At 43.2% G+C, this 14476-nt stretch overlaps 1 protein-coding gene across 1 annotated transcript in view; it reads left to right on the top strand.

Annotated features, from left to right (window-relative positions):
- ME2 (malic enzyme 2) overlaps window positions 1-14476 on the top strand; it is a gene marked incomplete in the record, with an annotated part of 93461 nt that overhangs the window by 59135 nt on the left and 19850 nt on the right. Inside the window, 2 exon segments of the mRNA XM_077463004.1 lie at window positions 2696-2793; window positions 11620-11733. Coding sequence (XP_077319130.1) covers window positions 2696-2793; window positions 11620-11733 — 212 coding nt within the window.

Below are 14476 nucleotides of genomic sequence, written 5' to 3'. Positions count from 1 at the left end.
TTTTTTTTACTAGTGATCTGTAATTTTTATTGGTACTGCAACATTGCGAAGGACAGATCGGACATTTTTGACAATTTTTTTATTTTTTTTTGGACCAGTGACATTTATACAGCGATCAAAGCAAAAAAAAGCCACTGATTACTATATAAATGTCTCTGGCAGGGAAGGGGGTTAACAATTAAGGGGTTAAATATGTTCCCTTTATGTGTTCTAATCGGGAGGGGGGACGGGTGTTTCTCTGCCATGAGTGATTGCGGGTGCCCGGTGGTCATGATCTAAGACTTATGCCGCGTGCACACGATCGGACTATCTGGCGGACTTTGCAGCGGAGGTCCGCCGAACTTTCAAGCTAGTCCGGCGGATTCGAACGTGATGACGTGGAATAAGGAAGTTCATAGCCAGTAGCCAATAGCTGCCCTAGCGTCGGTTTAAGTCCGCCGGACTAGCACACAGACGAACGGATTGTCCACTAAAAGCCGAGTCCGGCGGACAATTTTGAGTCAAGTCTTCTTTCTAAGTCCGCCAGACTTTTGGGAAGGAAAAAGTCTGCTGGAGCCCACACACGATCGAATTAGTCCGCCGGATAGTCCGATCGTGTGTACGCGGCATAACCTATATAGCCCTGTAAAGAAGAAATCACTATACATAACTTTTCTGAAGTCGATCCTGTCCCACGCTAAGCTATCAGCCGTGGCTTCGCTGTGAAGGCGGGTGCAGAGGGCACAGCCGACAACAGAAGCCCCATAGTTACTCTGAATGACGTCGCTTCCCATTCATTTCACAGCCATTGTCGGCTGTGTCCTCTGCAGAGCTTCCAGATCGGCTTTAAAAAAGGTGTATATATAGCAATTTTCTTTACAAGGCTATATAGGTTAGTCTTAGATCATGGATTCCAGTAGATGTAGCAATTGTAGTGTTAGGGTGGACTTCCCCTTTAAGCAGTAAGGCAAATCTATATGAGAGCATACCTGCCAGTATATGGCTAAAAAGTCTTTGGACACCTGACACTATAAGACTATAAGACTAAAGCTGGCCCTATACAAAGTGCAACACTAAAAAATGACTCTAATAATGCTTCTAATAGTGATAAATACAATATATGTGAATTTACACATGAAAAATTTAAAGTGATATACTCCACCGCAATCAAAGTATATGTATAAAACTAATAAAAATATAATGAATTCTATAAACTAATTATGAATCAATCCCAAAGAGCGGAGGAAAGGGGTAATCCTCATAAGAAATGGTGATAAGAGATAAACGTGGGTCCCATAAGCCCTTTAGATTGTAAAGAAGACAGCACAGCACATCACCCTGGTGCAGCAGGTGGGGGGCTTCCCAGATAGGAATGACCCCCAATCAAGAGTAGTCAAACAGCACTTGATATATTCCACACCATATGGTCACTTCACTCTAGCAATGATCCAGGCTATGAACCCCACCTGCATTGTCTCCACAAACTGCCACTCTCGGAATGGATTCAACTCATAAGCTAACCAGATTTCAATACACAGGCATGGAAGAAAAGAGAGACTATCTATAGTGAAAAACGGTATGATACAACGGAATTTATTTGGTATATGCACTTATGTTTTGACAAAGATGCAAGCCAGCATTCAGTGTGTACAAAGGACTTCCTAATGCAAGATGGCCATGGCGGTTTGCACATGGCATGTGTTCCAGGTCTGCCCTACGCGTTTTGTCATATGGGCAGTAAAGCTGGCCATAGACGGTTCAGTTTTTTATATTCAGTCAGAAGGCTGAACTAAAAAAAGTAATATTCCTCCAGCCACGCAAATAAGCTCCACAAAGACATGGTCTGAGTTTGGAGTGGAGAAACTTTGAGTGGTCTGCACAAAGCCTTCCCAGAGGAGTGGAGCTGGTTTTAACCACACAGGCGAAAGGGGGCAACTCCACATTAATATCCTTAGTTCTTAAAGAGGGATTCCACCAAAAAAAAAAAAATATTAAAAGCCAGCAGCTATAAATACTACAGCTGCTGACTTTTAATAAATGGACACTCACCTGTCCCGGGTTCCAGCGATGCCGAGGCCGATCGATCTCTCGGCTGCTGCCGCCACCATTCTAGGTAAGGGAATCAGGAAGTGAAGCAAATCGGCTTCACTTCCCGGTTCCCTACTGCGCATGCGCGAGCCGCGCCGCGCAATAGGAAATCTCCGCGCTGTCACTGGGACCCGTGTGTGTCCCAGCAGACAGCGCGGCAGGGCAGGAAATGGCGTAGACTCCCACGGGAGTCTATGCCCGGAAGTGGGTGAAAATACCTGTCTTTGACAGGTATCTCCACCCCCCTCCCCCCTGAAAGGTGTCAATTGTGACACCGGAGGGGGGGAGGGATCCGATCAGCGGAGGTTCCACTTTAGGGTGGAATCCCGCTTTAAATGGGGATCTACAGCATGTTGATACAGGTGTGATGGCCAGTTGTTCTTAAACTTCTGCCTGTATAGTGTACATTATTGATGGAAAAGCACAATGCTCTTTGTTGGATGTACCCCCACTATCAACCGTCATTCTGCACCAGCTGGAAAATGTAGTAAAACCAGGAATAACATGGATTACGCGACTTGCCAACTGTCCTAACAAACAAACTAATTCTGATGGTATAAATAAAGAGCTGAAAGTTCATCCGTACAGCTTGTTTTAATGGAGCTTCTGCTTTTTCTTGTGTCTTTAGGTACGGCTTCGGTGGCGCTGGCTGGTCTTCTTGCAACACAAAACGCCATTAATAAACCCATCACGGAGCAAAGAGTTCTGTTCCTTGGTGCTGGAGAGGTATGCAAGGATTTTTTTTTTCTTTTGGGTATATATACATAAGGGTAAAAAATGTATTAAACTGATCACTGAGGCTTGAGACAGGGTCAGTATCCCTTTGCAACAAATTGGCTGTCAAACTCAGGAGTGCACCTACTGTAGGGTGTAATGGGTACTTTCTGTTGTCTTCTCTCAGAGTAGAGGTAACCCCCCCCCACATGGATAACTTTAAGTTTGCTAAAAATCCATCCCAGAGCTGCTGATCCCCCTCCAGCCTCTTTCAACCACATCCAGTCTACATGAATTCTGCGCAGTCCGCTACATATCATTGTTCTGCACCTGTTAGTGCAGGCATAGTCCATCTTTGCCACTATGTGTGCTACTTGCAGTCTTAACCAAAGGAATATGTGATGGCATGACAACACAAAAGCAGAAAACCAAATTTAGTGTGTAACATAATGCCAAGCAGTTCCCTTCCCCCACCCCAAAGATCTGTGAATGAACTAAGTCTCTTCTTCCACTGTGGCAAATAGACTAGACATGTGCAATTCGTTTAGTTCCGAATTCGGTTTTTAATACATTTTGACAAATTCTTTAATTTCCGAAACGTTGACGTTTCGGAACGATAATCAACTTATTGTACTTTATGTATGATGCTGTTTAACCTTTTTCTATGGTATGATTTTATTTTACTAAATACATGTATTTGTATTTTGTTATATATATATATAATTTTTTTTTTGTGTACTTGCTTAAAAAGACCACCACCGGGGGAACCCCCGTTCTAGACGTTTTCGGAAACGTGAAATTTCGGAGATTTGAAATTTCGAGATTTGTGAGATTTGAAAATATGAACAGTTGAAAGAATGAAAATCTGAAAATTCTAAAAAACCCAAAAAATCTGAAATAATAACAAACTGATATTAAATTATAGGTATTGGAATTTCCTTTCAAATTTGTCTGTTAGTGAACGAAACGAGTACCAATCTATCCAAAGTTACAAATTATCTGAAATAACGAATGCCGCATCTAAACAAATGGAACGTAACAATCTAATAATAATAAATAACAATAATAATAAAACCTTTTTATTATTATTTATTATTAATTTGTTTCGATGCGGCATTCGTTATTTCGGATAATTTGTTACTTCAGATAAATTTTGTATTCGTTACGTTCACTAACAGCCAAATTTGAAAGGAAATTCCAATACCTATAATTTAATAGTTAGGTATTAGTTATTATTTCAAATTTTACTGATTTTTATTTTTCCGAAAATTTTGAAATTCGGAAATAATGAAAATCCAAATTTCCGAAAAAAGCAAAAAACTAATGACACAAAAACGAACACGTTATTTTTTGTCAGTGCACATGTTTAAAATAGACTTGTAGTCCATTGACACTTCCTCCAGCTCTCCATCTGAAAGCCGGCACCTGGGTACAGACAGGGAGGTGGAGGAAGTGTCTGCATTGCAACCACAGTCCAGTGATCACAGTTGCATTGCTTTACAGACTTGTATGTAAAAAAAAAAGTGCAATTTTTTTGGCTACAAATATACACTATGGGCATGGGTGAAATTAGCCCTTAAAGCTTTTAAGAGGTTTTAGGGCTTGGGCTTGCATCTGCTTTAATTCTTGAAAGGTGCACCAGGTACACCTGATAAAAAGGGCTCAATAGAAATATAGAATATTCTGAATAGTTAAAAAGTACTTCAGGAGTAAAGTGCAGACAGGTAAAGGTGTTCTTTTCTGCAGTAGCCCCGAAGACCTTCTTGTCATGACCGGGTGTTGGGTGGGCAGAAAAAGCTTTGCCCCTTTCTGACCCCTTCCAGTCTTATGCACATTCTTATTGGGCAGTGAGGTTTCCCACCATAGGGATGGGCGAACAGCAATGTGTAGAATAGGGCTTGGCACCAAGCTCTGACAATACCTGGAAGTCTGAGTGTTGTCTGTCAGAATGTGTTGTCTGTCAGAATGGCCCTACATTGGTGGTGTAACTAGAACCTTCAGGGCCTCAGTACAAGAAAACATAAAAGGCTCTCCTGACCTCGAGCCTGGTGGTGGAATGCCAGGGGCCGATCGCCCTGGTAGTTCTGCCACTGGTGTCAGTGTTTTTTTTATCTTTATTTTATTTTACAATTATTTTTTTTTTTTAGGCGCCGCGCTGCTTTGGTGATATATCAGGGGTCTAACCAGACCCCATTGAGACAAAAAGGAGATTTAGGACACAGCCCTTCATCTCTGCAGTCTCAACTGCACACAATGAATGGACAGGAATGGCTCCGTACAGAGCTTCCCATTCATTCACCAACTGAAGCATAGCCAACACAGTTTACCAATGCTTTTTGGGAGAAGTCATTACCTTGGAGAGGTAATTCTTTGTATTTACCAATGCTTTAGTTATGAATGGACAAGCGTCAGTGATCAGTATGGATCACTGACTCTCCATTCGGAAAAGGAAGGGACCAGTAAATAACACATTTACTGGTCCCTACCATGCTCTCGGCATGGATGGTTACGTATAGAGGAACCAATCTCTCCATTTCCAGCTGGTGGATGTTAGAGACCTTGCACTCCTCCACCTTCGATTTGAGGATGCCCCACAGATGCTCAATAGGGTTTCGGTCTGGAGACATGCTTGGCCATCCATCCCCTTTGCCCTCTTTACGAAGGCAGTGGTCATCTTGGAGGTGTGTTTGGGGTCTTATCATGTTGGAATACTGCCCTGCGGCCCAGTCTCTGAAGGGAGGGAATCGTGCTCTGCTTCAGTATATCACAGTACATGTTGGCATTCGTGGTTCCCTCAATGAACTGTAGCTCCCCAGTGCCGGCAGCACACATGCAGCCCCAGACCATGACACTCCCACCACCATGCTTGACTGTAGGCAAGACACACTTGTCTTTGTATTCCTCACCTGGTTGGCACCACACATGCTTGACACCATCTGAACCAAATAAGTTTATCTTGGTCTCATCAGACCACAGAGACACGGTTCCAGTAATCCATGTTCTTAGTCTGCTTGTCTTCAGAAAACTGCGGGTTTTCTTGTGCATTGTCTTTAGAAGAGGCTTCCTTCTGGGATGACAGCCATGCAGAGCAATTTGATGCAGTGTATGTCTGAGCACTGAGAAGCTGACCTCCCACCCCTTCAACCTCTGCAGCAATGCTGGCAACACTCATATGTCTATTTCCCAAAGACAACCTCTGGATATGACGCTGAGTATGTGCATTCAACTTCTTTGGTTGACAATGGTGAGGCCTGTTCTGAGTGAAACCTGTCCTGTTAACCACTTGACCACTGGGCACTTAAACACCCTTAATAACCAGACCAATTTTCAGCTTTCGGTGCTCTCACATTTTGAATGACAATTACTCAGTCATGCAACACTGGACCTATATGAAATTTTTGTCCTTTTTTTCACACAAATAGAGCTTTCTTTTGGTGGTATTTAATCACCGCTCGGTTTTTTATTTTTTGTGCTATAAAAGAAAAAATACCGAAAATTCTGTAAAAAAATGAATTTTTCTTTGTTTCTGTTATAAAATTTAGCAGATTAGTAATTTTTTCTTCATAAATTTTGTCCAAAATTTATACTACTACATATCTTTGGTAAAAAATAAGTACAAATTGGTGGATATTATTTGGTCTTTGTGAAAGTTATAGAGTCCACAAGCTATGGTGCCAATATCTGAAAATTGATCACACCTGAAGTACTGACGGCCTATTTCAATTCTTGAGACCCTAACATGCCAGAAAGGTACAAATACCCCCCAAATGACCCCTTTTTGGAAAGAAGACATTCCAAGGTATTTAGTAAGAGGCACGATGAGTTTTTTGAAGTTGTCATTTTTTTTTCCCACAATTCTTTGCAAAATCAAGATTTTTTTTTTTTTTTTTTTTTTTTTTCACAAAATTGTCATATTATCAGGTTATTTCTCACACACAGCATATGCATACCACAAATTACACCCCAAAACACATTCTGCTATTACTCCCGAGTACGGCGATACCACATGTGTGAGACTTTTACACAGTGTGGCCACATACAGAGGCCCAACATGCAGGGAGCGCCATCAGGTGTTCTGGAGCACCCAGGACAATTCTGACATTTCTCTCCTACATGTAAAAATCATCATTTATTTGCTAGAAAATTACATAGAACCCCAAAACATTATATATGTTTTTTTAGCAAACACCCTGGAGAATACAATGGCGGTCATTGCAACTTTTTATCTCGCACGGTATTTGCGCAGCAATTTTTCGAAAATGCTTTTTTTTGGAAAAAAAACAGTTTTGTGCTAAAAAAAAAAAACAGTAAAGTTAGCCCAATTTTTGCATAATGTGAAAGATGAAGTTACGCTGAGTAAATAGATACCTAACATGTCACTCTTCAAAATTGCACACGCTCGTGGAATGGCGCCAAACGTCGCTACTTAAAAATCCCCATAGGCGACGATTTAATTCTAATTATATGTTTTGAGTTACAGAGGAGGTCTAGGGCTAGAATTATTGCTCTCACTCTAACATTCGCAGCGATACCTCACATGTGTGATTTGAATACCGTTTTCATATGTGGGCGGGACTTACGTATGCGTTCGCTTCTGCATGTGAGCAGATGGGGACAGGGGCGCTTTAAAAAAAAAAAATGTTATTGTCCATTTTACTTTATTTTAGTTTGACTTTTTTTCCTGAAAAATAAATTTTTTGATCACTTTTATTCCTATTACAAGGAATGTAAACATCCCTTGTAATAGGAATATGGCATGACAGGTCCTCTTTACAGTGAGATATGGGGTTAATAAGACCCTGCATCTCACCTCTAAGCTGGGAAGCCTGAAAAAAAAAAAAAAAAGATTCTGGCTTTGATCGTTTTGGCGAGTTGGTAGAAGCACCGGAGGGCGGCGGGAGGGGGGGGGGATGTCTATGGCTGGGTATCTCAGAGTATGGTGTTGCAGGGTATGGCGGGCGTTGCAGGGTATGGCGGGCGTTGCAGGGTATAGCGGGCGTTGCAGGGTATTGCAGAGTTAAATTTCGGTGAGCAGCGATGTGGGCACTGCAGGTGCAGCCCACAGTGCTGCTGACACCGATCTCTTCCCCCTCCGCTGTACCGATCGGTACAGAGAGGGGGAGGGAGGAACCGGTGTCATAACATGACGCCGGTTTGTTTACAAGTGATCACTCCGTCATTTGACGGAGTGATCACGTGGTAAACGGCCGCGATGAGCCTGGCGGTCACGGATGCTCTCGAGTGCGCGCGAGAGCGGAATTCTGGGAGGACCTCATATGACGGCCTCCCAGAGTTAAACAGCCGCTCCCTGTAGCCGTCGTTCGGCTATGGGCCAGTTGTTAAGTGGTTAAACTGCTGTATGGTCTTGGCCACTGTGCTGCAGCTCAATTTCAGGGTCTTGGCAATCTTCTTATAGCCTAGGCCATCTTTATGTAGAGCAGCAATTCTTTTTTTCAGATCCTCAGAGAGTTCTTTGCCCTGAGGTGCCATGTTGAGCTTCCAGTGACCAGTATGAGAGAGTGAGAGCGATAACACCAAATTTAACACACCTGCTCCCCATTCACACCTGAGACCTTCTAACACTAACGAGTCACATGACACAGGAGAGGGAAAATAGCTAATTGGGCCCAATTTGGACATTTTCACTTAGGGGTGTACTCACTTTTGTTGTCAGCGGTTTAGTCATTAATGCCTGTGTGTTGAGTTACTTTGAGGGGACAGAAAATTTACACTGTTATACAAGCTGTACACTCAGGGCCGGATTAACATAGGGGCTATTGGAGCTGCAGCTCCAGGCCCCTTTCTCAAGATAGGCCCATTTGCCCCCCCCCCCCCCCCCCCCAAAATGACTTTGAGGATTGTAGCTCGGCAATCAGGAGTCACAGAGACTGGGGGGTAGGATAGGTAGCTAAAGACCCACTCCAGCACTGGTTAAAATATGGGGCCGTTATCTATGGTTCTGGAGATACAGGGCTCCTTGCGCAGCCTGTCAGAAGCTACATACAGAGCGGCCAGTTTAAATACAAGCTGGAACACTCTGCAGCAGACTGAGAGGATGAACTCGCAGTGCTTATAATAATTATTTGTATATTACTTATGATAATTAACCCCTTGCCACCCAGGCCCATTCTGAGACTTCTCTCCTACATGTAAAAATCATCATTTTTTTATGCTAGAAAATTACTCAGAACCCTCAAGCATTATATATTGTTTTAGCCGAACCCTATAGAATAAAATGGTGGTCTTTGCAATTTTTTATGTTACACGATATTTGCGCAGCAATTTTTCAAATGTTTTTTTTGGAAAGAAACTGTTTCATTCATAAAAAAAAACACTAAAGTTAGCACGATTTTTTGTTGTGTACTAAGCGATGCTTTAAATCTTTTTACAGGTTACATGTTTAGAGTTACAGAAGAGGTCTAGTGCTAGAATTATTGCTCTCGCTCTTACGATGGTGGTGTATGTAACCTGTGTGTATCTGGCTCTGATACTAACCAGTGCCTACCCAGGGACTGACTAGTATCTCTCCCCAGCCTGTCCCCACACACCCTCTCACCTGCTGACCTGTGAATGGGGCAATCACTCCCGCAGTGTTATTGTGTTCTGCCAGTGAATATAATGATTAGTGTTGCTAACTATAGCTGGCAGCACTGATTGTTTTGGGGAAAACCTGACAGGCTGGTTGTACTCAAGTCGGTTAATAGGTTGACTTGTGTAAAACCAGCTACCTCATACATAGATCGACTATGGCTGGTCTCTGCTTAATTGGTGTCATTTCAATCCATGTATGGCCGCTTTACCACTACACAGTCCCTAAACATCCTTCCACAAACCTTTACATTTTTCCTTCCCAGATTACTTCATTCTCCTATCCTGTACATAATGCTCACTGTCATACCCTCCAAACATAACAGTCGCTGTCATATCCTACACACTTCTCCTCGCTTGTACATAGTGCCTGCTGTCATACACTTCTCTCCTGTACATAGTGCCCACTGTCATGCCCTCCACACTCCTGTACATATTGCTCACTGTCATACCCTCCACACTCTTCTCTTATACATAGTGCCCAATGTCATACCCTCTACACTCCTCTGCTGTGCATACTGCTCACTGTCATTCCCTCCACACTCCTCTCCTGTACATACTGCCTTCTGCCATACCCTCTGAACTCCTCTCCTGTACATAGTGCCCACTGTTAGACCCTCCACATTCCTCTCCCTCACCTGCACATACTTCCCACTTTTATACCATCCATACTCCTCCCCTATGCCTCTAACCTACAAAAACTGTTCTTTAAAATGATACTGAATATCCTCAATGTTACCAGCTCTAGAATGGGCACTTTTGTTAGTTCAACTAAAGGAAACCTCACAGTCCTCATATTTGTTCTGCCCCATTATTAGTACTTATTTAATTTTGTAATTACTATTGTGATGTATAGAGGAACATAGGGGATGTCAGCTACTCTAAATATAGCACTTGTAAAAAAAGCGTCCCTGAAAATATTTTTGAAATGTTGACAACTATGCACTTATGCACTGCCCAAGGGCCACAGGGTCAGTAGGGGGCCCCATGAGAGGCTCCTGTGATATTAAAGCGGTAGTAAACTTTTCTAACATTACTACTTTTTAGAGGCCCTTTGGTAGGTTATGCCATAATGTACAAGTATGCCCAACATATTAGCACATTAGGGCACACTTAAATTGCCAGACTGAGCCCTCCAGTGCTGTGCTGTGATAAATCCGGCAGGGCCTGGGCACTTCTATCTTTACCCGGTCTTCCGTCTGGGTTCTTCGGTCACTTTCCTTGTCCAGGCTGCATTGATGTCATTCCCACACATGCTCATGTGCATCATCTTTCTCTCATCCCCCCCTTTCTCTCTCATCCTCCCTCCTTTACCCCTCACACCTCTTTCATCCCCTTTCTCTCATCCCCCCCTCTCGCACTTTAATTTAATTTGTTATAACAAAAAATAGTTTGCATTTTTATTTATTTATTGTTTATAAAAGACCCCACCAAAATCCTCAGCACCAAGCCCACAATGTTCTTAATTTGGCCCTGTGTACACTCACTACTTTACATTGTAGCAAAGTGTCATTTCTTCAGTGTTGTCACATGAAAAGATAGAATAAAATGTCTACAAAAATGTGAGGGGTGTACTCACTTTTGTGAAATACTGTGTGTGTGTGTGTGTGTATATATGTATGTATGTATGTGTGTGTATATATGTATATATATATATATATTATAATATATAATCCAGTTTTTTGACAAAGGATTTGTTCTTCTCTATCCAGTCCTGCAATGAATATAGTTGTCAGTGGACCTGAATCGTCTGTGCTACTGTTCAATAACACTTGCAGGTCTTGAGCCTCCCTCACCTTGTGACTGGACATTAAAAGGAGAAGTAGCAGACTGATGAGCTCATCTCTCTGTCACTCTGCTCTCTCCATCTATCAGCATGTTCCTTGCTAGCATATGAACACTGCAGCAAACCTCACTTGGCTCCTTCCTCCTCTCTCAGAATTCTGCTGCACAGGGACTTTAGATGCCCTAATTCCAGGTAGTACTTGTATTTAAAAAAAAATAAAAAAATTGTGATGTATTGGTGAACGCAGAGCTGAAATATTTTGTGTATCTTTATATTCCGGAGCCCAGCTTGAACAGAGTGAGTAGGTTGCAGCTTTTCCAGCCGAAAGTCATAAATCCGACTATATAAAATGATCTCGGAACATGAGGCTTACAATTACATTTTGCCAGAATTATAACTATTTTGCCAGCTGTTACCCCAGATTTAACTCCTTGGTAAAATAACCTACTTTCTACATCCTCCAGGCAGCTTTAGGTATTGCAAACCTCATCGTCATGTCCATGATGGAAAACGGCATCTCAGCCGAGGCGGCTCGGGAAAAGATATGGATGTTTGATAAATATGGATTACTGATCCAGGTGAGCCCTATTGATATCTGTGATGTGTATGCGTAGCCAAAACTTTTTTCCTTTTCTCCCCCATTGGGGATCACAGGAGGTCTGAAAGAATAAGTTCACCTTTAGTAACATGTTACCACCCGTATTTAGGGTATAACATATAACCTGTTCCTACGCACTCGCCTCCCACCCCAGAGCCCCCCTTCCTATGACAGCATGCAAGGGTTCCTCTCCACCTTAGCCGCCATCACATTTAACCATAAACCGCTCCTTCCGTTTTACCCCCTTCATGACCAGAGCATTTGTTTGCTATTCATCTCCACCCGCCTCCACCCGCCAACTCACTCACTGCCCAGGAGATTGCTAATCCCTTCAAACAGCAGATTGATACAATTCGTGCGGAGATCTCTACTGTTCTGATACCCTCCACGCTTTACACATCATGCCCACAGGCACAATCATTACTTTCCTCTTTCAACCCCACCACTATAGACGAAGTTGCTAAACTACTTGGTAATGTCCACCTTACCACCTGCCCTCTGGATCCTGTTCCCTCGCAAATGCTGCGTTCACCCTCTGGCTCTATGCTACACTCTCTAACTCACATCTTCAATCTCTTCTGGCATCTTCCACGACTCTCTAAAACATGCACTTGTCAAACCCATTCTCAAAAAACCCTCACTGGACCCATCCAATCCTAACAACCTACGCCCCATCTCCTTGCTCCCCTTTTTATCCAAACTACTCGAACGGCTGGTCTACAACCGACTGAGTGTCCACCTCACTGATAATAGCCTTCTTGATCCCCTTCAGTCTGGATTTCGTCCTCAACACTCCACAGAAACTGCCCTCCTAAAACTAACAAACGAGCTACTAACGGCCAAAACCAATCGACATTATTCTGTACTCCTCCTCCTGGACCTCTCTGCTGCCTTTGATAGCACCCCCTCCTTCTCAAAAAACTCCACACCTTTGGTCTCCGTGACCGTACTCTACGATGGTTCTCTTCCTACTTATCCAACCGCACCTTTAGCGTTTCTTACAACTCTACTTCCTCCTCTCCTCTTCCTTTCTCTGTTGGGGTCCCCCAAGGTTCTGTTCTTGGACCACTCCTATTTTCAATCTATACCTCCACCCTGGGTCAACTGATAGCCTCCCACGGCTTCCAATACCACCTCTATGCTGACGACACCCAAATCTATTTCTCTACCCCTCAGCTCACTCCCTCTGTCTCCTCACGTATCACTAATTTACTATCAGATATATCAGTCTGGATGTCACATCACTTGCTCAAAATCAATCTATCCAAAACCAAACTTATAATTTTTCCTCCCCCATATGCCCCTTCCCCTGATCTCACTGTCAAAATTGATGGCACAACCATAAGCCCATCCCCTCATGCCAAGGTTCTAGGTGTAGTCCTGGACTCTGAACTCTCCTTCAAACAACACATCCAATCACTGTCCAAATCCTGCCACCTCAACCTCCGCAACATCTCCAAAATACGCCCCTTTCTAACCAATGACACAACAAAGCTCTTAATTCACCCGATGGTCATCTCTTGCCTTGACTACTGCAACTCCCTTCTCATTGGCTTACCTCTACATAGTCTATCACCTCTTCAATCCACCATGAATGCCGCTGCCAGACTCATCCACCTTACCAATCGCTCGGTGTCTGCTACTCCTCTCTGTCAATCCCTCCACTGGCTTCCGCTCAGCCAAAGAATTAAATTCAAAATACTAACAACTACATACAAAGCCATCCACAACTCTGCCCCAGCTACATCACTAGCTTAGTCTCTAATACCAACCTACTCGTTCTCTTCGTTCCTCTCAAGACCTCCTGCTCTCTAGCTCCCTCGTCACCTCCTCCCATACTCGCCTCCAGGACTTTTCCAAAGCCTCTCCAATCCTATGGAATGCCCTACCCAATCTGTCCGCCTATCTCCTACTTTATTAGCTTTTAGACGATCCCTGAAAACACTTCTCTTCAGAGAAGCCTAACCCCACCCACACCTAACTGTACTTTCATGTTCTCCATCAGCTCATCCCCCCACAGTTACCGTATTTGCCGGCGTATAAGACAGCTGGGCGTATAAGACGACCCCCCTATTTTTCAGTGAAAACATGAGTTTTAGGCAATACTCACGGTATAAGACTTAAACCCTTCTGAGGCAACACATTTTAAAAAAACATTAAAACGATTAAAAAACACAAAGTAAGAATGCCAACTAACTCATCCGCCATGCTGTGTTATGTCATAAAGTACATCAAACAATAATAACACAAACGGAGATCTATTGAATGCCACAACTCTGGAAAGTAGAATTTTTCACTAACCAAACCTATACCACTTTTGGGTTACATTCTATGAGAATTGTCCACCAAAATGCATTTAATAACCCCCCCTGTCAGATGTCCCAGATTTACCTGTCCCTCTTGGGTGCCTGGGACCTCAAAGGCAAATAGCAGGATGTATAGTAGTAGGAGATCAGTGAATGGATTTACCCAGGGAAGTATGGTGAGCGGTGTATTATTTTAATGAATACAACGCCTGCTTGGATTGGCAGAGGCTGTAGCATCATCTCTCTCTCTCTTCTCTCTCTCTCTCTCTCTCTCTCTCTCTCTCTCTCTCTCTCTCTCTCTCTCTCTCTCTCTCTCTCTCTCTCTCTCTCTCTCTCTCTCTCTCTCTCTCTCTCTCTCACTCTCTCCTCTCTCTCCTCTCTCTCTCTCTCTCTCTCTCCTCCCTCTCTCCTCTCTCC

This window comes from Lithobates pipiens, unplaced genomic scaffold (assembly GCF_037356315.1).
Source record: "Lithobates pipiens isolate NorthernLeopardFrog02 unplaced genomic scaffold, aLitPip1_a1.2 Scaffold_3, whole genome shotgun sequence".
NCBI classification, from domain to species: Eukaryota; Metazoa; Chordata; class Amphibia; order Anura; family Ranidae; genus Lithobates; species Lithobates pipiens.
This window is presented reverse-complemented; position numbering and strand designations above follow the sequence as displayed.